The sequence below is a fragment of the Barbus barbus genome (genome assembly GCF_936440315.1).
Source record: "Barbus barbus genome assembly, chromosome: 16".
Classification (NCBI taxonomy): Eukaryota; Metazoa; Chordata; class Actinopteri; order Cypriniformes; family Cyprinidae; genus Barbus; species Barbus barbus.
The window spans coordinates 23,336,111-23,364,075 of NC_136744.1; the positions used below are offsets into that span (position 1 = coordinate 23,336,111).

General features: G+C 36.4%; 1 protein-coding gene across 1 annotated transcript; it reads right to left on the bottom strand.

Annotated features, from left to right (window-relative positions):
- Nucleotides 1-4,370: 4,370 nt before the first annotated feature.
- LOC306882439 (synaptotagmin-16-like) lies at nt 4,371-27,505 on the bottom strand. The gene is made up of 7 exons (XM_079437052.1): nt 27,297-27,505; nt 21,482-21,658; nt 16,752-16,964; nt 11,743-12,059; nt 9,856-10,296; nt 8,147-8,330; nt 4,371-6,757 (listed from the first exon to the last, which is right to left on the bottom strand). The coding sequence occupies exons 1-7, from the start codon at nt 27,307-27,309 to the stop codon at nt 6,444-6,446; spliced, it is 1,659 nt and encodes a 552-aa protein (XP_079293178.1). The 5' UTR covers nt 27,310-27,505; the 3' UTR covers nt 4,371-6,443.
- Between the last annotated feature and the right edge of the window lie 460 nt (nt 27,506-27,965).

Consider the following 27,965-nt stretch of genomic DNA (forward strand, 5'->3'; position numbering starts at 1 on the left):
TTATTTATTTATTTTATTTTTTTTGGTTAAAGGTATGGAAACTTCTTTAAAAAAAAAAAAAAACTAGTTGACTTCAGTAGCCACTTACACAAAAATGTCCATTTCACAGCAACAAAGCTTTAGTAAAATCACTCCATCCTTAGGAGCAGCCAGGGCTTTGACACTAACAATTAAAATTTTTGTATTTTTTTCTTACAACATAATATAACAATCACAAGGTGCATGGCTTTTCATTTGCCTTTTTTATCCCTGAAAACAGTGCTTAAGATTATAGCTCACTCAAGCAAATTTATGAAAACAAAATGTCTGTGGTCAAAGTTCATATCAACATAGCGAGGCAGTGATAACAAGATGATGTTCTTTTTTTCCGGCTGGAAAACGCACCCTGATATGGACAGACACCTGTCACATTACAAACCGCAGAGCTCACACTCACCAGCACAAGCACAAATGCACACAAACCCGAATCTTCCTTAATGCTGGCTCCTGAAAATAAGTCATAGACAGCTAGAAAAATCCCCTGCATGTGCGCAATGACATCTTATCCTTTATCGTCCAAATGATAGAGTAGCACTGAAGCTCCATGATCAGGAGGCAGGGTGTGGCAGCTGCCCAGGCCACAGATGCACGAGGCTGGGGAGGATGAATACGGCAGCAGCTTGTACTGCTGGAACTCCTGGAGCACCACCTTCAGTCTCTTCCGTCTCCTCTCCATCTCCTCCTCTTCCTTGTCATCCCTCTGTTTCTCTCTCTCCCTCTGGGCTTCGTCCAGGTGGATTTTGCGTAGCAGGTTGTTGATGAGCACGGAGCGGCGGAGGTAAGCTTCGGGGTCATCTAGGAAACGCAGCTTCTGCAGTGACAGGCGCAGGATGCAGCTGCGCTCCTCACGCAGGTTCAGGTGCTGAGGAGAGACAGACAGGTAAGGAGAGACAGTTGGCAGATGACAGGTGTGAAGACATGAGACAGACAGAAGCAGACACGAATGGGTTGTTTACATTAAATGGATAACTGTGAATCAAAGAGAGTGACAGATCTATCTATCTATCTGTCTGTCTGTCTATCTATCTTTGTCCGTTTGTCTGTCTGTCTGTCTGTCTGTCTGTCTGTCTGTCTGTCTATCTATCTATCTACCTATCTATCATTTGTCCGTCTGTCTGTCTATCTGTCTGCCTATCTATCTATCTATCTATCTATCTATCTATCTATCTATCTATCTATCTATCTATCTATCTATCTATCTATCTATCTATCTATCTATCTATCATTTGTCTGTCTGTCTGTCTATCTGTCTGCCTGTCTGTCTGTCTGTCTGTCTGTCTGTCTATCTATCTATCTATCTATCTATCTATCTATCTATCTATCTATCTATCTATCTATCTATCTATCTATCATTTGTTTGTCTGTCTATCTATTTATCTATCTATCAATCTATCTGTCTATTTATCTATCTATCATTTGTCCGTCTGTCTTTCTGTCTGTCTGTCTACTTTTTAAAAATGTTTTTAAAACTTCACTTTAAAAAATACATTTATGTGAATTTCACTTCAATTAATTGCATTGAAGCACATTCAAATGACACTTACTTTTTGTAAATATCCATGTAGGCTTCCCTGAACATCCTCCTCTTCCGCATATTTTCGCTTAAAGTAGGCGACTTTCGACGTTGTTGACCGTTGAGGGCACTCTTAGAGGAAAGACCCTGCAGGCAAGCACACAGTGATTTTGTGAAAACCATGGCGTCGCAACTGGATGAAAATTCGATTTTTACAAATGTATCATCTCTTTTATTTCAATCTCTTACTGTGAAAGATGATTCAACATAAAACAATTCCATCAGTGTAAATGTGTCTCTAACACTAAGTGGATTAGGGTAGACTACTGTCAGTGTGTTATATAACAAGGTATGTGTGTGTAGTGTATTAATTACCTGAGAACTGCTTCACGCAGACACAATCACACACCTCTCTGACAAATCCTCTATTCACCTGAGACTCTTTCCTCTGGCTCACACACATTGCCTAATGGTTCCTAGTCAGAGAAGGAAAGAGACAAGAGTGTCGTTTATTGGATCTTTCTATTTTCTATCCGATTTCAGGTCAGTATCATATATATATTGGTGTGAATGTGTGACAACTAGCCCCGATCTTCCTTACATGCAGAAATGACTGTAGTTCTGTCTCAGAAAAGCGAACACAAGTCGGATAAGAACTGTTGCAGTAAATGTAATGACACTAGCAGGCAGCTGTGCTGTATAGTTGCACGGTGTCTTGCTGCTGCTGTGTAACTGAGTGCGCGACTGAGCTGCATTCTGATTTAACAGGTTCAAAGAAACGTGCCGCGTGCTGTCAACACATCGGTGCAGCGCGCACTAACCGTGGGTGGATAGATTAGTGTGGGCTGCGTGTGAGTCTGTGCGCTCGAGAGAGAGAATAAATAAAGCCGAAAAGGTATTTATCTTAACTGTACTGTTCTGCAAATATACAATTCATTTTGGTGACTGTATTTTGTACAGTTCTAAATATAAACGTCATTAAATATTAAACATTTTTAAACAGTTTTAACGCAGGTCCTATCAACCTGTTTGAACTAAAAATAATTTGTTTTTGGTTTTTTTGTACTGATAACACATGATGTCATTAAGTTGAATTCTGGCAATGTCCAATTATGCATTTAATTATTTGTCATTCTTATGTTAGCTTACTCATAGCCTAATTATCATATATTATACTTATTATTGTTATGTTTTATATTTATGTCTTTTATTTACTTATGTCTTTTATATTTAATTTATATTCGTTTATTTCATTAAAGCAATTCACATTATTTATTTCAACAAAATTTTAACAAATGTTTTGCGTACACAGCTGCACTGTGGAAAAAATAGCAGTTGTTTTTAACACTGGATGCAACAGCAGAAACAAAAGTTTTCGCTTTCTGATGTAATTTTAGAAATGCTATTTTGCATTAAGCCATGATTTTTTTTGTTGTTGTTGTTAGCAACATCCAATATTTAGGGTTAACAAAACGAGATTAAGTATTCAGCTGGTCATGTGATATGTGATCCATTCCATGCAAATGAAAATCTTATTTAAGATAATAATTTGATTGGAAGCTTTATTTCATGATCATCTAAAATGTACTAATCAGTTTCAGGAAAATCCAGTGCATTTTTTTATTTTTAATTTAATATTCTAAACTAAATCTAAAAATTGAACCTATATCTTAATGTTAAAATATTTTGTAACAGCAGCTATGGCAATGTAGGCTAAATAAGTTCTTTACAGTAGCATTTGACTTTTTGATTTTTCTAGTGTGCCAGATAAGTAGCCTACCTTCAACAACTGAAAGTAACGTGTTGTAAAGCAGCAGCCACTAAACTGTCAAACTAATGAATGAATCACAGAACGCGCATTTCCCAAAAACCCCAAAAATTCCAAACTAGAGAACGGGTCTGTTATGTGTAGTGCGATTATACAGCTGCATCTGCTATAACGGTTGAAAAATAAACAGAAGCATGTATTAAAAATAGAATATGGTGTTTTAAGTACGCTCACATAAAACAATCTATGTGATTAGCAGAAGTAAATGATCCTACCTTATTTCTAAAGCCACATTAACAGTCCCCGCACGCGCGTTCTTCATCAAACCAGAGGCTCAAAACAGCTCATACTGTCAAATGTAGCCGCTTTCAGCTCCGCGTGAGCTTGAAGCTTCGCCCCCAGATGTCGAAGTCTTGCTTTTGATATAATCCCTATAGTATTCGGCTCACTCTCGGCTCTTAAAATATCCCTTTTCTGTGCAGCGGGCAATAACAGACTGCACCGGCTGCTGATTGGTCGACGCTGAAACAGATGTTTCCTGTTGCTAGGAGAGTCACTAGGCAATGATGACGCTCCAGCATCAAACTCCATTCTTCTCGCATCCTCTGCTGCTGCGTTTCCTCCTCTCTCGCCTCTTGCGTATTTCTTAACATATGGCTTATCTCCTTAGAATCAGTTTTTCTTTCGAAAGCTTTTATTGCTCATATACTCCTACAACACATCTCTCTGGCATACATTAGAACATCATCATTTGGAACCTTTTAAACGGTTAAATTATTTTTTAACCTCACATCTTCAAGCTTAATTATCTCCTTCGAGCATAAGCGATTCTTCCACTCCCATACGCAAACATTACATGATGGGAAAATTAAAACACACTCTTCTGGCAAACAGTTTCAGATACTCCACCAGTCTGATCCAAACAGCCTGATCAATAGATATCACCTATTTTCACAGTAGATACACTAAGATCAATGCATAATCAGTGTAACAAAATAAAGATTTATTGCTATTCTGAAATCATAAAAAAATCACATTGCCAGCAAAAATAGTGTATTACAGATGTCTTTAATGATAGACAAAAATATATGCATTTATCTCCAAAAACCACATTGAATGCATGCAAAACAAGCACTATTGATTTTTAAAACACTGGTCCATGCATCTGTATTGTTCCATTCCACTAATCGCCAATATTACTGGCTATAAATAAGATTCCATACAGGTTTGACCAGATCAGGCACTTTATATATGCATAAAGCATTACAGGCATGCATTACAAAAGAGTTTGGGTTTTAATGTCATAAGGACCGTGTTAAGATTGTCTGAAGATTGTCTTGGACATGCGTAAGTGTCTGTGCTCTGAGTACAGACAATTTTTTTGTAAGTAGGATTGGTCTCTTTCCAAGCTATTACAATGAATGGGGACTGGAGCTTTCCAGCTTCAAAATGGATTCACAAGCACCATAAAAATAGTGCATATGACTTGGGCTCGAAGCCATCTCAAGCCATATAATAGCTCTGTGAGAGGAACAGGTGACCTATCATGAAAATCGGGTCCCTATCAGCACCTACCAACAGAGAAAGGCCTACCCAAAAAATTACTGGGTTGTTCTTTTTCACGTTTTCTGGGCAAGCTTGTGAAAAAAAAAAACTATTTTGCTCCCCCTATGACACAGAAAGGGGATCTTCTTATAAAATTACCACCCCTTAATCTGCACATTTCCACCCACAGCGCCACCTATGTGTTTTCAGAAGTGACCACAGTGTGCCAGTTCTAACACATGGCGAAAGCAAAGCATGCTAACTGTTTCGTCAAACAGATCTAATATAAGCATGCAATTTCTTTCCCAGCTGTTTACCTTCACAGATATAAATGACTGTTTTTGTAACTCATGTGTGTTGTTCACAAACTTGTGTGTATTTGACAGTTTAAGTGCAACAAGACATGAAAGACTTGCATGCCGTGTGACAGGCGCTCTCTGTGCATGTGCTTCAGATGTGTGCACTCAGAAAACCGTATATCAGAAGTTTAAACTGATATGGTTTAAAATGCATGATTTCAGCATGATAGACATGATAATCAAAACCAAACAGATGTTTTTTAGCAGAGTATCTGAGGAACAAGCTGTAAAGGCACAGCCCTATTCTGGAAAAGGGGGTAGGTAAAACAGTGTGTTTCTGCTTCCACTCAAAATAGGCATTTTCAAAATGATATAATTTATTTGTGGGGTATTTTGAGCTGAAACTTCACAGACACATTCTGGGGACACCTGAGATTTATATTACATATTGTAATAGGGGACATAATAGGTCTCCTTTAAATCCTGACCAGCACCAGTCCTCATTCAGTGAAATTACTAAAACTTTTGTGTCCCATGGTTGAATGAAAATCATTCATAAATGGAACATAATGGAATGAGTAAAGAATAACAGAAATTGAATTTTTTTCAAAATTTCAAATTCATTTTTTAAAGTCATTTGCTGATATCTCTTATTCCGAAATGAATAGGGATAACTTGTGTACTCCTTTTAACAGCAACTTTTATCATAACACTGTCCGTGACTTTACATTACAACATATTTGATGTAAAATGTAATAAATAATGTTAAAATGTAATAAAAAGAAACAGCTTCAGTGTCATCAGTGGGAGAGCATGAATAAAAATGCACTAACAGTTTTCTGCTCTTTAAACGTTTGGTCTCACCAAAACTGGTTCTGGTGTTCAGGATCTGAAGAAAGGCATTTAATCATTTCAAATCAATCCTCCATTCATGAAATCACTAGGCGACAATCACCGCGGCGTATAATGCGTTTTGATTGGTTGCTGCTGGAGTTGCAGAAAGTAGTCTGTATATTACGCCATGAAGTCATTTCCTGGTTACCAGATAAGAGGCTGTATCAAGTACTCTCAGGGAGAGGGAAAGTGGTGTGTGGGTGTTTCTTTGTGTTCGGATGTGCTTCCAAAATTGACATGCCTTATCTTTGTTTGATACGGTTAAAATTGCTTATTCATTCTGGTTCTTGTGGGTATTTTTGGTCTTGGCTTTCACCTCCTTCCCAAAGGAAAATCCAGCTGAACGCAGTAGGTATGAGTGATTAGACTTCTATCTCTCTCTCCTCTAAGCTTCCAGTAGTGCGTGCCAGCGGCAGACTTGTTGGTTTCCGCTCTCCTTCATGTCCTGCCAGTGAAGAAGTTCCTCCTCACCACTGCTGTTCTGGCCCAGAGCCACCCAGCCAATCATCTCCTTGCGCTTCATGTTCCGCCGATTGTAAATGGAGACCATTAATGTGACGTCTGACAGTTGGAACAGTGCGACCTGGAAGACAAATGTCTCCTTGAAGACAGGATTCGGCTGACTGCGACGGATGGATGTCTTACAGCGGGATATCTCCTGTCCCATGGAGTTTAACAGAGTGAGCTTACCAAATGTATCTGAAAGAGAAACTAAAGTCACTAAATCTCACCTCAAAATATTTACTTAATATCTTGAACATAAACCTTTTATGATTTATTACATCTAAGCCCAGTGATCAAATCTATTTGTTATTGGATAATACTAATCTGTGAATTTGTTTTATATTAAGATAACATTGATAACAATAAGAAACGTTTCATTTCATGCACCAAACCAGCATATTAAAATTATTTATGAAGGATCAGATGTAGATGAGTTTGTTTTCTCATCTGAGCATATTTGGAGAAATTTAGCATTACATCACTTGCTCATAAATGGTTCCTCTGCAGCGAATGGGTGCCATCAGAATGAGAGTCCAAACAGCTGATGAAAACATCACAATAATCCACAAGTAATCAACACAACTCCAGTACATCAATGAATATCTTGTGAAAAGTTTTAACTTTAAACTGTCGCTTCTGGCAAAAAAAAATAAATAATAATCCATAATAATGCTTCATACAGTGAAGTCAAGTCCACCAACATATTTGTTTAGAACTGTTTTCACATGTAAATGATGCTTTGTGCATATTTCTCTCCTATTCAAAACACTTTTTAACTGAAGAAAGCAATACAATGCACAGAGCACTTATATTTTAACCAGATTACTTGTGGATTATCGTAATGTTTTTATCAGATGTTTTGAACTCTTATTGTGACGGCACCCATTCACTGCAGAGGATCCATTTGTGAGCAAGTGATGTAATGCTAAATTTCTCCAAATCTGTTCTGATGAAGAAACAAACTCATCTACATCTTGGATGGCCTGAGGGTGAGTAAATTTTCAGCAAATTTTCATTTTTGGTTAACTATTTTTTTAAAGAGACATTAAAAAAAAAAAAAAAATCTACCCTAATGGTAGAGAAGATAAGTACAGTAACAAATATTGCTTTTATTTTTGAAGTTAGCACAAATCTGTGACACAGCATTATATCACAGTATTGAGTATGTTTGTGTGTGTGTGTATGCATGGTTTTCATCAGCGGTGTCTCATCGACTTGATGAGAGAGGTGTGAGAAAAAGATCTATGGCTCTGTGATCGATTAAATGCCCTGCAACTCCATTCACCGAGAAGCATCATTATGAGTGACTGTGACAGATTAGTCATACGAACAGCACAAACTCTAAAAGCCTGATATTTGACCCACAACACAATGTGTGAGGATGACACATTCAAAATGTGCTTGTACAAATGTGTGTTCTAGCAGCTTGTTTGTGTAGAAAGGATTTATTGCAGTACATTTACTCAATCAATATCAGTCGGCTTTAGAAAAGGTTATTTGCTCAAGAGTCACTCCTGATGGTCTAATGATGCCTGTGAATGTGTTTCTGAGCCTCTGTTAGTGTGAGTGGGACAGTGTGTTTACCTGGAGGTCTGTTGAGAGCGAAGTTACGGAAGTGGCTGCCTTTAATGATCTCCACAGACAGTCGTCCTGTGGTGGCGTTATATGATAAACCCAGCAGTAGTTCTGGGTTTCCACCGTGAGACACAGAATGACTGGAAGAAGCACTGTCACTCTGAGCGCTGAAAGACACCCGGGAGTCTACTGTCTGCAGGGAGGGAGATGCCAACCTAATTAGTTGGTGTTTATACATAGTGCAGTTCTACATAGTTTTCAACATATGGACACTGAACTATTTCATTATGCTAGTTGGCAATTCTTTGTAGTTATTTGTGAAATTTACTAACTAGTTTGGCATTAAAATTGTTTCTGAGTAAATCCTACACCAATTTATTTTCAATGTACCTTTTAATTTTTTTTACAGATGTACAAATAATCTTTGCGAACAAAGCCCCTTAGAGAAGTATTTTGGAGTCTATCCAAAAGTATCAAAAAGTATCTGTCCACTTGAGTCTTTAATCATAAGGACAGTATAAACTAAAAAAAAAAAATAGTTTGCGTTGGATTTACTTAAAAAAAAAAATGTCATTTCTAAAATTGCTAGTATATTTCTCAAATAATTACAAAAATAATAATTATAATTACAAATAATAATTAGAAAGAGAAAAATATTAAAAAATTATAATTAGAACAGCAAGTAACACACTGAATTAAATGCTACATTTTTACATTGAAAAACTGAAATATAATTTTTTTTTTTTTAAACCACTCCATTGATCTTCATGTAAAACTTCATAAAACTACACAACTACAAAAATCATTTTCAGCGTAAGAGTGTGTGTTTTTCTGCATTGCAAACCTAAATATTTTCTAAATACTAATCATAACACTTTCAAAGAGAGCAAAGAACATTTTTACTGAGTCTAGTTCAAGCACTGTCAAAAACAACCATTCAATCACTGAAGCTGTTTACACTATCAAATTAATATCTTACAGACTCGGACACAAATTTGCACTTTGTTGTTTCTGAGAGAGAATTCGCCAGAAAGAGGTATTCAGTCAGGGAGCGAGTGAAGAAAACACCGGCATTTAAGCGATGACTCATCTGAACACCTCTGATTGGTCATTGCATTCATAAGCTCAACAGGGTCACGTGTGATTGGTTATAATGCGCAGTGCTGTAAAAAAAAAGAGTCTGTCTCTGGCTCAGCATCAGCCAGCGAACACAGATTTGAATTTAGCAGCTGATGATAGACGCACTGCACGATCTAATGACACCGGCGTGATAGCCGATTAAAATTTTCGATATTTAATACTATTTTTTCTCTTTTGGAAGCTGCATTCAAAATCCACTTGGCTCAAAAATCACTTTTAATGGGCATGATGCCTCTGGACGGACGGACGGACAGACGGACAGATAGATAGATAGATAGGCAAATAATAGATGATAGATAGACAGACAGACAGACAGATAGATAGCTAGATAGATAGATAGATAGATAGATACATAGATAGATTCTAATCTTAATATGTATAGATTATAATTCAATATAAATATTATCTCTGGCACATATACAAATACATTGTTAAAAATCTTAATGGGGCCAATTTAAAAAAAAAAAAAACTGAACTACTGGCCCAACTGTGCCAGTTGAAAAATCCTTACTGTTGAGCCAAAAACTGCAAAAAAAAAAAAAAAGGAATACTATCAAAGCAAGTACACACGCACACACCTTGAGATTACTACGTGGCTCCAGGACCAGCATGATCTCGAAGCGTCCCGTGTGTTTCAGGCTGCTCAGCTTGTACATGGCCTCTCCCATCATCCTCTCCCTGTTCATCTTCCCCAGCGCATACAGGCGGAACCGCAGCGCAGAGGAACCCAGATCCCCCAGCTCTAGATGTGAGAACCGGAATGTCTCCTCAAACCTGGGCATGGAGCCTTTCTGTACAGTCGTCTTGTGCCGCTGTCGTTTACCAGGTAACAGCACCACATGCACCTGCCAGGAGTCCATGCCGCTCCGTGCCTTATCTGGAATGCCTTGGGCCATTATCACCGTGACCAGGAGCCTGTGCGTTTCTGCCCGGTAGTCGAGGGCAATTATGAGATCACCACATTTTGAGATATGTCCACAAGGGGAAGCGCTCAAAGGGTGGGATGGAGATTGTTCATGCTGTTAGAGAGAGGAAAAGCTCAATTGTAAACACAAACATGCTCAATGCATATGTAAACATACAGATTTAACACACTTTCACACACAACCTCCCACACCCCTCCGCAAATGGATGAGGAAGATTTTACTGTGAAAATCTAATACATAAACACGAGGTGTTTCCATTAGCAACAGCTATGAGTGCCATAGAGCACAGACGACTCATGAATATTCATTAGAATTTAGTTCTCATAACACTTGTGGAGAGGTGGAGAGAGATTTAGATGATCTAATTATGAACAGAAAAGCTCAATCATGGTGTAACATATAACAGAATAAAACAACAGTAAAAATGTAATAAAATTAAAATAAATTAAAATAAGAAAATAACAAATTTAAATCAATATTCTATCTATCTATCTATCTATCTATCTATCTATCTATCTATCTATCTATCTATCATCTTGTTAATTTCATACATTTTTGTTATATGTTTTGATTCATAATTGATTCATACTTAGATCCTCTAAATATTTTTGAAAGAAGCCTCTTTTATTTACCAAGGCTGCATTTGCATGATCAAAAAATACAGTAAAAACCTTAATACTGTAAATATTATTAGTTCAAGTTCAAGTTTATTTGTATAGCGCTTTTTACCATACAAATCGTTGCAAAGCAGCTCTACAGGAAATTAAGTTTCCACAATATATTTATATATTGCAGAAACTTAATATATTTAACTTATATGTGCTTTCCTGTAGCTCAAATAGTAGAGCATGGCGCTAGCAACGTCAAGGTCATGGGTTCGATTCCCAGGGAAAGCAAAAGCTGAAAAAAAGGAAAAAAAAAAAATTGTAACTTGAATGCAATGTAAGTCGCTTTGGATAAAAGTGTCTGATAAATATAAATATAAACTTATGCCAAAATGTGGTAATTCTGTATGTTGTCTGAGCGTTGGCATCCTCTGAGGTCCTCTGAGGGGTTGGCATGATCTTTTCTCAGGTGTTTAGTCATCTCAGATCATTTAAGGGTTGGATCCAGACTGAAGTCTGGATATTATTACAATTTAAAACTTTTTTTTTTTTCTGTTTTAATATATTTTAAAGTGCAGCAGCCATTACTCCAGTCTTCATGATTCGTCAGAAATCATTATATTATGCTGATTTGTTGCTCAGGAAACATTTTGTGTTATCAATTTTAAAAACAGTTGAATATTTTTGTGGAAAATATGACATTTTTTAGGATTATTTGATGAATATAAAAAGTCTAAAAGTTCAAACAGCATTTATCTGAAATAGAAATCTATTGTAACATCATAAATGTTACTTTTAATTATCCTCGCTGAATAAAAGTATTCATATAAATAAAATAAAACTTCCTGAACTTTTAACCCACAAAGTTTTAAACACTAGTCTATACAGAAGTGATAGGAAAAGAACTGGCTCTGTAGCACACAAGCGCACACACCTCAGAGCTCCACGTGGAGATACTATCCATAGCCTCACTATTGTCATATCCGTGATTGTCGACTGCCAGACTCCTTTGTGAGGTTTGCCGCCCCACACTGCTCAGGCGACTGCCTTCGTCCCTGGATAGAGCCTCCAGACAGTCCCCTGTGTCCTGAGAGCCCACAGACATCTGCTCCACCATCAGAGAGAGGGGGTCTGTGAGGGTCCGGCCCTCAGGAAGAGGACTCTGTGATAACGGGTCCCTCGGCTCAGACCTCACACGTCGCCTGGATGAGAGGGGATCCTGAAAACTCTGCACACTGTTTCTCTCAGCTTCTACATGCAAAGAATGAGACAGAATTATTTCATATGACTGACCTAATGTGTTGCTCAGAAACTTGCTTCGTCTCAGATGTTTCTCCAAAAATAAAAATGGCAACACTTTATAATAAGGTCCTATGTTAGCTTATATCCATTAAATAATATACACAATTTTGGATTTTAAAAATGTTTTAATTACAGCTGTTTTTTAAAATAAATTTCACAATTCAATTAAATTCTAATTCACAAGCTTGCGATCCGATTTCTGATTCGATTTGATCCAATATGAATTATTTTGGATATACAGGTAAATTTCATTGATCCCATATGGGGTTCAGGTCATCCATGTTGGCCAATCAAGCACAGTAATATCAAGGTCAGCAAAGCACTTGGAAGTGGTTTTGGCACTGTGGGCAGGTGTTAAAGTCCTGCTGGAAAAGGAAATCAGCATCTCCATAAAGCTTGTCAGCAGATGGAAGCATAAGGTGCTCCAAAATCTCCTGGTAGACGGCTACATTGACTTTGGACTTGATAAAACACAATGGACCAACACCAGCAGACGTCACGGCACCCCAAATCACTGACTTCAGAAACTTCACACTGGACTTCAAGCAGCTTGGATTCTGTGCCTCTCCACTCTTCCTCCAGACCTTGATTTCCAAATGAAATGTAAAATTGACTTTTATCTGAAAAGAGGACTTCAGACCACTGAGCAACAGTCCAGCTCTTTTTCTCCACAGCCCAGGTAAGACGCTTCTGACGTTGTCTCTGGTTCAGAAGTGGCTTGGTAGCCCTTTTCCTGAAGACGTCTGAGCGTGGTGACTCTTGAGGCACTGACTCCAGTTTCAGTCCACTCCTTGTGAAGCTCTCCCAAGTGTTTGAATCAGCTTTTCTTGACAGTATTCTTAAGCTTCCGGTCATCCTTGTTGCTTGTGCAACTTTTCCTACCCAATTTCTTTCCTCCAGTCAACTTTGCATTTAATATGCTTTGATACAGCACTCTGTGAACAGCCACCCCTTTCAGTAATGACCTTCTGTGACTTACCCTCTTTGTGGAGGGTGTCAATGATTGTCTTCTGGACCATTTCCAAGTCAGAAAGCCTGAGCAACCTTGGTGTGCATGGCAGAGTTGCAAGAAGAAAGCCATTGTTCTCCAAAAAGAAAATTGCTTGCTAAAGATCATGTGGATAAGCCAGAGGAATATTGGAGAAAGGTTTAATGGATGGATGAAACCAAAATAGAACTTATTGGTTTAAATGAGAAGCTATTATGTTCGGAGAAAAGAACACACTGCATTCCAGCTTAAGAATCTTATCCCATCTGTGAAACGTGGTGGTGTCATGACTTGGGCCAGTTTTGCTGCATCTTGGCCAGGACAGCCTGCCATCATTGATGGAACAATGAATTCTGAATTATACCAGCAAATTCTAAAGGAAAACGTCAGGACATCTGTTTAAGAACAGAGTATCAAGAGAACGTGGGTCATGCAGCAAGACAACAACCCAAAGCACACAAGTCATTCTACCAAAGAATGGTTGAAGAAGAACAAAGTTAATATTTTGGAACGGCTGAGTCAAAGTGTTCCATTCATTAACTGAAAACAGGCTAAACTAATCAATTCTTGGGATAAGTATCAATATAATTTCGTAAAAATGAGAACCAATTAAAATCAAAATATCAAGATTTTTTTACCCAGCCAAAGTATTAAAAAAAACTGAAATTAACAGTAACTAAGATTATTAATTGTGAACAAATGAAACCTTATTGTATAATACGAAGCAAACAGTATGCTAATATATTTAAATTCTATTTAAAGAGAGAGTTCACGCAGCCTGTCTATGAGAGAATCTCGTGGAGAAATCAAAACAAATGAACCCAACTGCACACAGATGTAACTTCGTTTTTATATTTATACCATACAGCCTAGTTAAGCAACATGACACGACCAAGAGAGTGAAGTTTTCTCTGAAAACCACTATTGCAAATTTGACATTTTAAAGAGTTAAAACGAGTAATTAATATACATTTTAGTTCGATATTTGAATTTGATATATTGTCAACATTGACTGTTTTTGCTCCATTTGGTTAATAAAAATAGTTCCAAACAAAAGATCACAGCAGAACAGTCGGGCATCTCTGAGCAACACACTGCGGTGTTTCGTTATTGGATGATTCGTTTTTGAATTTCGAATCATTTGAGTCAATGATTCAGTGGTCCATTCATAAAGACAGGCACTTGCTTTATTCTTGAATGAATCAGCTGTCTGAATGAATCCTTTGAAGGCATACTTCAATGACTCATTAATTAAGATCTTTATCTTTGCATTTTTTCCAACATTTCATGTTTGTATATTAAAAATATATATATTTTAAAACACCAGGCTCATAACATTTATGCTGTTGCATTTAATACAGTTAGGGAAAAAATACCCTTCTTTACATGGGTCAAAAATGACCTAGAAATCAATTTAAATGAATTTTGGTATGCAGTATTAAGTCATATAACACGTAATTTCCCAACAACAAAATTGTGGCCAGTGAAAATGCTGAGTGGCTAGTAAATTTGGAAAAGAACTAGCCACAGTGGCCGGTGAGCAAAAAAGTTAATGTCAAGCCCTGGATTCAAATAAATAGACCACTATATTTAGTAGTAGATTTTTAATTGAGAAAAAAATCTACTACTAAATATAAGACACGATTAACATCTCTGTCACACACACATACACACTTTCCCTAAACGTTTAGCAAATTAAATTTTATTGACACTCTGACAGATATCATAATTGCAGGACAGGCTCCTTTGACCAATCAGGCTCTCCGGAGCAGATGATAATGGGAGTAATTTACGGCTTTAAGTGCTTGTCCTACGTGACTCGTGACTCTGTGAATTTCACTGAATGAAATCTCATTTAGGGTACAAACTGTTCTACTCAGCAGCAGAGACCAATTAACTGCAGACAGGGCCAGTTACTCTGTTACCATGGCGACCGGAAAGACGCTTTTCCATGGCAACTGATGCTGTGATGAACATTCTGAGAAATACAGCTCCATACAGCAAGAATTCAGTGGACACAAGTAACCAACTAGAAGCTGTTTTAGTTGAGCTATGTTTGATCTTCTGAAACATAGCTTACCCGAGGCAGTAAAGTCAGTGTACAAATATTTAATGAGCATTTTTACTTAACATTATCAAATTGAATGTTTTGAAAATTCATTACATTCATTGGTTCTCAATCCTGGTTCATTCTGGGTTCTAAAGGTGCAGTAGGAGATCTTAGAAAATGCTAACTTTAGCCTGATAGCACTGAACGCGAATGTCCCACCCTCCCTGCAAGTCCTCGTTCAAAGCCACGCCTCCTGAACGCATATACACACACAGATCAGACGATCAGAGACAACATTACTACAATACATCATGTGTTATTCACCGGTGAGAAAACTTTATAGCAATAGTACAACAATACCAGGAAGGAAGATAAGGTTGTTGATGTTTGCCTGCCGTTTTCGCTCTGTCTGCATACCGTATGTAAATGTGCTGATGACGTGTCCTGTCTGCGCGAACCGGGTGCGCAGAGGTATGCAAATACATACTGTATGTTGACAGCCACAGAATATATAAATACATTTAGACCACCTAATGATTGCTATCAGGGTGTGAAGAGAATTCAACAAGCATAACAAAAAATCTTTCTGAAGACAATCACCTACTGCACCTTTAAAACTCTCAAAACAGTATCAATCTAATCAAAAGCCTCCATTTGATTTCTATGTAATCTTTTTGCTCTCTAAGACCAGTATTAGAGGTGTAATATTAAAGACATCAATTTTGTGAAATTTCATTCCTATAAAAAAGTAAAAGGACTTCACAAACCACTAGCCAGCACATTATCGTTCCATCAAACCATTATTATTTTTTTTGCTTACCATTGTTATTTTAGTGTTATTTACATTTATTTTATATTAATTATTAATATTTTTTAATTTTCAGTTTTTATTTTAATTTTAGTGTAAGTTTTAATAATTTAGTTATATTTTGTCACTTTAATGAACTTTAATTCATTTTAATTTTTTTTATTTCAGTCTTAGTTTTAGTCATTTTAGTACTTCAACTTAGTTCAGTTAGTTTGCAGAGCTAACTGCTCATTTTTAATAAGCTCATTTTTGTTGTTGTTAAAATTTTCCATCTAATATTTTTATTTTGGTTTATTGCAGCTATATTTGAAGGTTTTTAATAGTTTTAGTTAATAGTATCAACACTGGTTTACCATAAAGTTAATTCATTAGATTTTTATTGACAAAAAATAATATAATTTTTATATTTTAAAAAGCCAACCAAAGTATTTTTTTAATGGCTTTTATTCATTTATTTTTCTGCGTCATTCCGATGATAGAATAAAAGGCAATCTTTTATTCACAATCACCCACACTCACACACTGAAAACACACACATATCCTCAAGTAGAAATGCTTTTGAAATAATTGCATGGCCTTAATGAATGAAATGACATTCTTAAATGCATTTCACTGTCCTTCTTTCAAAACCATGGTTCTGTGCTCTATTAATCAGCGAGGAGCTGCTTCAAAGCATAGTGAAATATTCAGCGTGGTTGACATCTATGTGGCTGTTATGTATATCAGGAAAGCATAGCTATGCTATGCTTATTTATATACAAATGTCTGAGCAAATAGGAGAATGTGGGTGCGTACCTTCACAGTCAGATGGATCTGTGCTTCCTTCTTCCTGGTCAGACAGCAGCCGTTTAAATTTGTGATGTTGCCCTGGTGCATTCTGGGTGTTGAGTTCTGTAACCCCTGAACGGAAGCTTTGTGAGCGGGAAACTGAGATCTCAAACTGCTTCGTTAACTCATCCTCGCTGCCTGATGAGCTGGAAATCTCACCGTCATCGCCATAACTATTCACTGCAGACACACAGATGAGGATAGATTGACAAAAAAGGGGCAAATAAAAAAACGTTACAAATATATAGGCAAAGATAAATGCAGAGAAAATATGGACCAATACAGGCCTACCAGCCATAATTCCAAGGCATTGCTATGTGGTTGCCATGCCATTACAATTCCTATACTATAGGTGGATGCTAGGTTGTTGTTAACTAGCGTAAATCAAAAGAGTCTTACCTTAAGATATTCTTATCCCTAGAAATGGCTCCAGTTCCTTGTTAAATGCAAGTGTGGGAATTATTGCCCATTTTATCATGTACGCTAGGCCAAAATCTGATTGCATCTCTTCTCAACAAGTCACAATTTGAGGAATCATTCATGTGTATATAATTGCTAACCACCATTCAAAAGTTTGAAAAATGGTGTGAAAACAGTAATAATGTGAAATATTAAAATGTAAAATAACTGTTTTCTTATATATTTTTAAATGTAATTCATTCCTGTTTAAACTTTGATTAGATATTTTGACTTTTTCAGTATAAAAAAAAAAGAGATTCAAAATGTATATTTTAAATATAAATCTTTTTAACATTCTAAAAGTCTTTACTGTCACTTTTGATCAATTTAATGCATCCTTGCTGAATTAAAGCACTAAATTCTTTAAAAAAAAATTCTTACTGATCCTAAATGCATTGCAATATTAATTGTGATAACTGCCTTAGCAAGCACCATTTATTTAAAATCCAAACCAAAAACATTTACTTCATACTGATGCAGGACACTCTGACCACAATAACTTGTTTTTTTCCCATATTCCATCAAGTGAGAGAGAGAGACAGGTGACTCAGACATGGTGGTATTTTTAATGGTAATGTAGAGTGTGTGTAGAAAGGCACGTCCACCATATGCACCTAATCATAAGAGAGTGGCCAATTAGTGTCTTTGGGTTTCTTTTTTTTCCTCTCTCATCCATTATAGTTGTACGTCCATTCATTTCACTGCATTTCATCACATCATTCACTCACACACACACACATCAAATTAGGGCAAGTGGCTATGTAAGGAGCAACATAGGAGGTTGCCATGGTTACCAGTCCCTCACGGTGAAGTGTTTCCTCAATGTACACACTGATATGACATAAATGATACCTACGCAGGGAATCTGAAAGGAGAGCAATCATAGCAGCTGTGCCATTCCAAACAGAACAGCTCGTAAATAACTGCAGCAAAGAACTCTTCGAAACAAACGTCCTTGTAGAGTCCAACTCATGGACATTTTGTATGGAACATATTAAACCAAGTTACCTCTCTGATTCTGTACAGAAAAAATACACTTTAAAATCAATAAATTTCTAAATACATTAATAAATATTTTAACATTTTGAATAAAAACGTATTGGATTATGAATTACTATGAATTAACAACGGTATATTTAGAAATTTCAATAATATACTCAAAAGATTTCTTCAAAATGCTTTTCAAAAGGATTGATTAAAATATAGATTAAAAAAAAAAAAAACAACACAAACTGTTAATTTACTACGTTACAGACATGCCTATACCTTGTTTTATTCAATTATTTGTGTGAATTCATGTGAATTTAAGAATCTTTCCAGCTCAGACCTATAGAAATATGTATATATATATATTCTATCCAACCCCTTATAGAAAAAAATGAAATGATTTACTAGTTAACTTTCTGTTCAGAATGTCCAAGATCTTAAAGTAAATGATGACAAAATTTTAATTTCAAAAATTTAAATTCTGTCATCATTTACTCACCCTTAAGCTGTTCCAGACCTGTATCAATTTCATTATTCGGCTTAACACAAAAGAAGATATTCTGAAGAATATTTGCAGGTCAATTGACTTCCATAGTAATATTTTTCATACTGTGCATGGTGTGCAATGGTGACAAACAACTGTTGGGTTACCAAAATTCTTTAAAATATCTTTTTTCATGTTCCACAAAAGAAAGAAACTTAGCTAAGGGTGAGCCAGCGATGACACAATTTTCATTTTTGGGTGAAATATTTATTTAACAAGCATGTTAAGAGTATCTGTGGTGTTTCTTGATTATACTATGCATGATTGGATTTTTGTGTGTATATATATATATATATATATATATATATATATATATGTGTGTGTGTGTGTGTGTGTGTGTGTGTGTGGGAGTGAATATGGTATGTGTATTTGATATGTGTGTACAGTGTATTCATGTGTATATTTAATGACTCTCCTGTTTGTTTTGAGAGGGCGTTCTCAGTTTACCGAATTTATTAAAAATCCAGAAAGATGAAACACACACACACCAGGCTGTTTCTTAAACCCTGCATATGAGTGACTGCGTGTCTGTGTTTAGTGTCTTTCCGAGCAACAGAATTGCTCAGAAAATTTTGAAAACAATTAAAATTTTATATGAAAATGTACAAAAAAAGATATCTGAAAGCTAAACTGAATGTGCGCGGCTTCCAATTCATTAGCCACTTGTATAGACAAATAATTAGAAGAATAATACAGTGCAGTAAACAGTAAAGCTATTTGTGCTAGAAGCCAGTGTACATATGATTATTATGATAACTACTACTACTAATAATACGATAACAAATACCAGGTTGCAATATTAAGCAGCATAACAGACTGTTTTTGTACAGCTAAAATGGAATAATCATCTGACACTGGAAGCCCTGCACATTTAAGTTACTAATTGTCACATTAAAAATTAGGACAAACTGAACAACCCAAAACTTACTGTAGCAAGGAGGAACAACTATTTTAAGACCCTAACAAACACTAAAATTATGAAGCTACCAGTCACAAACATGTAACAAAACCTTACACAGCAAGCATGTAACCAGTTAGCGAGAAGAAGAGAACCACCAGTGATGTTTAAACTAAACAAACAGACAGCCTCAACAAAAATGGACCAAGAAGATAAACCAATCCAACTTCTAACCTACATCTTACCAGCATCAGAACAGCGTGAAGCCAGCAGACTCCTTCTGCTCTCCAGCTCGTCTGTCTCTTCGCTGATGGGAGTCAGACGCTCGACAGAGTGGGCATAATCAAACCTGCTGCCCTGACCTCGCAGCACCAGCTTCTCCTGTGGATTCACCCCAGATCCATGAACAACCCTCAAGTTCTGCTCCACCTCTGAACTCTCATCTTTCACTGAGACCTCAGAGTCAACAGCTCCGTTTTGGCCGAGTTGGCGCAAACCATTGGAGAAAGCATCTGAAATTTGAGCGAGCCATGAAGAGAATGCTGGGATACCTGCCTGAGGAACGTCCGCCATTCAATCAGATTTCAAAACGTTTTCCCCAAAACCTTTGACAATGGCTCAAAGAAGATATATTTTCAGATGCACAGAAGACCCAGTGAATTCCCTCATGTTGTTACTGTTTCAAAAACAAAATCAACAGAGCTTATACAGAACATATTTACTTCTATAGTGCAAATAACAGCTACAATTTGCACAGCAGATAGACATCAAACATACAATTTAATTAAAAGTTAACTGCCTTCAGCTATCTATCGAAAACTGTTCTAAATAATACAGTTTAAACTGTTTTAAAATTCTGTCCAAAATCAATAAGCCATTATTATTATTATTATTATTATTTTATGGCCAAAAAACTGATAATTGGGTAATATAAAAAATCTTTACTATTTTGTCTAAATAAATAGTCAATCAGTTATAAATGTTACAAGTGAATTTAGGTATGCAAATGGATATTTATTTTGAAATTTGCCAAAGACTACATTTAACAGTGTAATTAAATTATCGGTGTTTCTAAACATAAACTTTTAGTGAGCGTTAGATTATGGTAGAGGTAATCTAAATGTAAAAATATGAAAACCTAACAAGCGCAATTAAATGTCCAATTCCAAAAGCCTAAAAAATCTCAAATATCAGCCAATAACCAATATGTTACCGATATATTGTGCATCCCTAGTACAAACACTTACCAGCATGGCTTCCTCAAAAAAACAACCTATTACTCCATTTAGAGCCCCTGCACCTCAGAAACTATCTACATACAGCAAACCTTCAGTCGAACCAGTTCAGCAGCAGCTGATGCATGGCGTTTAACTGGCTAGTAGACTCAGGACATCTCATAAGACAGACAATGTGAATGTTTACTAAAGGAGCTACTTTGAAATACCACAGCAGAACTTCCTCCAATAACCAGCTGATATACTGACTGTGCAATGAGCATGTGTGCATGTGCGTGTGTCTAACCAAAAGGTGCAAGGTTTACTCATATGAGTGCGTGTGTATGCGTGTTTGCCAGGAATGAATAGAGATAGGGACAACCCACAGAGCACACAGACATGTGTGTGGTTCAGTGCATATAACATGCAGATAATTGGATCCCAAACACTCCCTCTGTCTGCCAATGGTCATCAAACAGACTATTATTATATTCACCTTGGACAGGAGAATGTATTTTAATAATGAATTGCACCTTATGCAAAAAAGAGCAAAAGAAAGTCAGCGAAAAATATTTGTCTGAACAATAATACTCACCCAGACCCTGGTGAAACCCAGCGCGGTCTCTTCGTTTGCGCCGGCTGTACTGCTCGAGGCACGGCAGACCTCCGACACGAGCGAAACAAAGCTTCTTATTGATAAAGAGGAAGAGTATGGCCAGCAAAACCACAAAGATGCCCACAGCTGACAGGAAGCCCACCGCCTCGGGAGTGACTGGTGAGGAAACAGACACACAGATACACATTGATCAGAAGCATTTAAAGTATAGAAGTTCAATTTTTATACTGTATTACTTTTATCTTCTGTCCGCTAAAGAGATAGTCTACCCAAAAAGGAAATTATGTCATATTTACTCACCCTTGTGTCCTTTAAAACCTACATGATTTTCTACGGCGGAACATAAAGAAGATATTATAAAAAATATTGATAGCCAAATAGTTATGGTTCCTATTAAATTCCATTGTATGGACAAAAAAATACAATGAAAGTCAATGGGAAACAAAACTGTTTGGTTATCAACATTCTTTATCATTTCTTCTTTTTTGTTCTCCAGAAAGTCATGCAGGTTTGGAACAATATGAGGGTGAGTAAATAATAATGACAATTGTTTTTTTTTTGTTGTTTTTTTTATTGAATGCCTGAAAAAAACAAACAACAACAACAATTGTCATCGTCAAAACTCAACAACCGCTCGGGGACAGCCAGTCCAAAGGAAGTGCCAAGTCCTTCCACAAAGTCATTGTTCTTATGGCTTCCACGTTCGTAGAGAACTCAATAGAATCAAAATAATTTTTCATTTCAAGTTTGAATCGTAAGTCTTTTAAGAGAGCACTTATCCAGGTAAATTCTATGAATCAACTTAAATGCAATTTCTCTCATTTTGTTAGTAATTAGTAAAAAGACACATCTGTTTAGCCAAGCATTCACATAATGCATCTTATAATCTTGTACTGCAGTTATATCTGATCAAATGTACATTATTATTATTCTTTAGCTTGTTTGAACAAATAATTTTTGCTTAAGAACAGCAGCTACGCTAATTATGTCTCTATTTGTTTCTCTGTTTCTGCGACGAGATTAACATCCCGTGGTAACTAGGAATTACAGAAGCTTCAGTCTGGATCCAACCCTTAAATGATCTGAGATGACCGAACACCTGAGAAAAGATAATGCCAACCCCTCAGAGGACCTCAGAGGATGCCAACGCTCAGACAACATACAGAATTACCAAATTTTGCCATAAGTTAAATATATTAAGGTTCTGCAATATATAAATATATTGTGGAAACTTAATTTCCTGTAGAGCTGCAACGACTTGTATCGTAAAAAGCGCTATACAAATAAACTTGAACATACACACACACACACATATACAAGTTCAATTAGTCATATTGCTTACAGTTGCTATATATTTTCATTATAAAGGTAATTTGTTAACGACTATAGACTACTATAGACCACCTCTGCCTGGTATAGAACAGCCCTGCAGCAGACAGAGAGAACTCATGTCTTCATATTCAACACATATTCATCAAAGGTGCTTTGAAGTGAACACTTCAAGTGTAAAATGGACCATTACGTTGCATAAGAGTGAATATTTCACCGAGTCTGAGAGGGCAGGCACTCCTGATTGTGTGTTTGAGAGTGTTTACATGCGTATGTTGAATGAAAGGCTGAAGCTGAACACTATTATGCTGAACCATCTAATCTGCACCCACACACACACACACACACACACAAGCCGATTGCACAAGTCACAGTTTTGGCTGTGATGAAAACAACTACCACTCACACAAACAAGTGAAAAACAGAAGCAGAGATAAATATGGTTATGGCTTCATGTTTTTCAGGGAAGAGTCAGTCAGGTTTGGAACGACATGAGGGTGAGTAAAACAATGACAGAATTTGGGTGGACTATCCTTTTAAGATTCAAGTGAGATTACATGCTGCTGCATAGGGCTGTGCATTTCATATCCAAAAACTTGGCCATGCTCTCTGAACTCTTCTACATGCGCTAGCAAGAACACACTGACCTTGTAAGCACAGAAACACACATTCACACACACCCACATGGACCTCTGTACTGCATGAGCAGGATGGTTTCCTTGGAAACAACTCAAGCATTCTGTGAGGACTGAGGAGTGATTTGTGCATGGCTTTGTTCGCATAAACACACACGGTTTAATGTTGCCATGGATTTTCTGTTCTTGAGTGCACAGAGTTCATATGAGCTCTAAATATTACTTAACATCCTTATACCATTATTAATTATTATTAACTAACTATTATCAAAAAAAGTAACATTTTTAAATCATACACCCAACACTGTCAGAACAAAACTGTCGCTGAGGTGGTACCCTTTTAAAAGTTACTAATCTGCACACTTTATGTATTTTTAAAGTACTACTAGATATTTATAAAGGTACTTATATTTACCATTTAGGGGTCAATAACGTACAAAGATGTACCTTTTAGCTTTTGCACCTCAAAGTACCGCCACAGTGTCAGCTTTGTACCTTTTTTACTGAGAATGAGTGAGAAGGAAATCAAAAATGGCTTGTGTTGCTAAACAAGACGTAAAAATAAATATAGGGAGATGGAAAGAGACAAACTGTCTTAGCAATAACAAAACATTGTTTTTTTAAACGCCATAAAATTCTTGCCATGCCTGAAAATAGTAAAACATCTTCATCTACTGGCTATTTGTTTGAACTGCATCTTATAGCCCAGCTGCTAAGACGGAGGAAAAACTCATCAAAAATTAGTTTGTTGTTGGTTTTTTTTCATTTATATATGTATTTAATTTATTTCAAATTTAAGACAATATCCACATTTAACTGCTGATTAGTTATGAAAAAAAAAATTAAAGTCAAACTTTGAATGATGTGCTTAAAGCCTTTGTGAAGTAATTTTTTTAATGTCAAAAATTTTGAAAGCCAGCATTAAGGGTTTGCCATTAGTTAACTGGTACAGGATGTCGTCTCTCTCCATTTTTGCAGTAAGCTTCCTGTCAGGCTCGAACACCCTTCCTGACATCTGAAAACTGAAGGCTTCTCAAAATCCACTATACTCTAAACATAAAGGCACTGACTCTTTTATTTCTGATCCGCAAAATCTAAATTCCTGAACAGAAGTGATTCAACCGGAGTAAACAAAGTTGCTGCAGAATGGGTAAAAAAGTAGGACACTGAGACACTATTAAGTTTCAAAGTTCTTTGTATTCTGGATTTGTGTGGTATAATAATGGAGCATCTAGACATGTGTTTCTAGAGATGGGAAGGGTCCCTCTCTCATTTTTCACGTTTTACATGTAGATCATGTACATGTTCTGTCTCCTCCTTCAAAACACACACCACCTGAGATGATATAATCGCCCTGTCTCTCACTGTCACGCTCTAATAAAGGCAGAGGTGGGGAACCGAGACACAGGTAAATGAGAATGAATCACTCTATAAATAAAGAAGGGTTGGATGAACCTCGAACACACTTGCACATTCTCTGCAGGACAAATCAAAGGCTGATAACAGAGACTTGTGATCCTCAATTTTCATGACTGTCCAAATAAAGGAGCCATTTCTTGTTCATGTCTGAGAATATTATTAGTCCAAAAACAGAATGGAATGCGGTAAGATTCTGGTCTCTCCTTTAGTCTTTAACCATAAGACTAATTAGGTGATAGGTCATTTTTTCATCTGAGCTATCTAGAGATTAAAATCGAGCTAATGCAATTAGAGATAAAAGTGAACTAATGCAAAATAAAAATAAAAAAGTGCATATCTGGCAAAGAGTTGCAATCTCATCCTGGTTATAAAAAATTAGACTTATGTAATAATAGTAGGGTAAATATATAATTCAAATAAAATATTTATTAGGCCTCCAACTATAGAGCAGAAATCAATAAGAGAACCAATTTATTATAAGTGAACTCCATCATAAATGGAATATGGGAGACCAAATCTCTATTTCATGCTTTGAATGTCTCAGTTTGAGATGTTTCTACAGACTCTATTAAAGGGATAGTTCACCCAAAACTGAAAATTCTGTCTTTAATTACATACCCTCATGTCGTTCCAAACCTGTAAAACCTTCGTTCATCTTTGGAACACAAAGTAAGATATTTGTGATGAAATCCGAGAGCTTTCTGACCCTGCATAGACAGCAATGCAACTGACACGTTCAAGGCCCAGAAATGTAGTAAGAACATTGTTAAAATAATCCTTGTGACATCAGTGGTTCAAGCGTAATTTTATGAAGCTACGAGAATACTTTTTTTGTATGCAAAGAAAACAAAAATAACTTTATTCAACAATTTCTTCTCTTTCATGTCATATATTTGAATAAAGTTGTTATTTTTTTTTCTTTGTGCACAAAAAACATTCTCGTAGCTGTTTACAAAGATTTTTCTTTAAATATTATCGAAAAATCCTCAAAAATATCTGCATTTCAAATGCATTATAAGCTAATGGTTTTCAAGCCAATTTAAACCAACAAAAAGTGGAAAAACTCTTATTTTGAATAGAAACTGAAACTTATAAATTGTATAAAATTACAAAACACAAAAACATACAACACATGACAAGTTGCCCTGATCTGACATTTATGAACAATACCTTTATACTGAAAGCAAGAGTTCAAGTTAAAATGCACCTTCGTTATATAATTGACTTTTCACTTTCATAAAAAGAGTACAAAGACATTACTGGGGCAGTATATATATATATATTACTACCTTAAAGGTACATATTAGGCTAACTAAGGTGTACACATTGGTACTGCCCCAGACAGTTCTGTTGCCTGCCCTTTTCTGATGTTTTATTGTGTGGCACTTGTTTAACCAGAAGCTCTTATAAAAATTATGATATTAAAATTTCAGTTTGGAGAAAATACCCTTGTGAAATACTCCCTATGTGTATCCAAGATCTCCCTGCAAAATAAACCAGTACATTTCCTTATAGATGTCTTTAATGATTTATTAATTGAACTATTTTTAGCACTTTGGCTCTACATTTCCCATTGGAGATCTAACAAAGTTGATTTAGAGAATGGATGGACTTTCAACAGGGGCAAAAAACATTAATGTTTTCTGAAGGTTTATTTCTATATTCTATATATACACTGATATGTGATTCTTCAGTTGGCTGGACGTATGAGACAATCGTGAAAAATGAGGCTTCTTCATACTGCGATTTATCTATGCTACATCTTCTGTATTAAAGATCAGGGCCTTGAACATCCTTAAAGTTGATTTTAGTGTAAGTGTAATGATTTTGGGTTTCTTTGTGTGTTAAAAACATTTTTTCTTTTTGAAAAACTGAATTGTTCTCCAAATCGACTGCAGTGTGGGGGACAGTGATTTATTTAAAAAAGCCACTTAAATAAAAGGTATTGGAAGAAACAAGATCAAAATGATTTAAGCATTTATAATGTGTACTTTAAACCTAGAATGATTAAAAAAAAAAAAAAAAAAAAAAAAAAAAATAATCCAACCATAAACGTTTTTACAACTATTTTCAAAGGAAATAACAATCAGCAGCAGGTGAGGAAATAAACTGCAACACTAGCAACAGCCAGAACATGGATTATATAAAACATCGCTTGAAATTCTCCAGGCGTGTTTATAATCGTCTGAATGAAATGTCAGTTGTTATAATGTCATGTACAGACAGTACAGGAGCTGAACCAGGGATGATATGAATGATGATAATGATGCTGCTGGCAAAATTCATCGCTGAGCCCTGCCGCAAAATCAGCCAAGGAGCTTTAATAAATAAACTGATAGTGTGTGTGACGATATTTGATCAGGAATGAATTCAAAGCTTTCTAATATCGTTTAAAGAAACGCGATACTTACTATCTGATGCCATGGTGGCGTTGCACTGAACCAGCGGCGTCAATCACCCGCCCTATCGATCGATATCTTCATAAGTATAATCACAGAGGCTTGGCTCCGGTCGTGCTGCACGTATCAGTCCGTCTGTCCCCTCAAACCTGCTGGAGACGGAGGAGAAGCCCACCGGGACACGCTGCTGTCGGGGGCGAGCACACGGGCACGCGGGCATCAAGACCAGAACGCGCCGCGCGCTCGCTACGCTCTACAGCAATGGCCTCCAGAACCTTCATCCAGACTCAGTAATGTATCAGTGTAGCTACGTATGTCACATTCAATTTCCGCATATAGGGCCTATAATAAGGGTGATTCTTCAACGTTTGTGTACTAGGGGTTGATTTTTATTTTTGTTAAATGAAAACCACAATAAATCTGCCCTAAAAACTTGTTGCCATATGCTGTAGCTTTCATTCCCAGATGGACTTTCAATCTTAAAATGTATACAAAAAAATCTATTATTAAATTTGCCTATATTGTAAGCGTTACGTTCCCAGTTAGTAGGGTTAGAGGAACAAGTAACAATAAAAAGAGAGAGAAACAGGGAGAAAAACAAAACAAATACATCCTTGGACGTATCAGTAAGACTATGATGAAACAAACAAGTAGTAAACTAATTTCATAGTGTAAAAATAA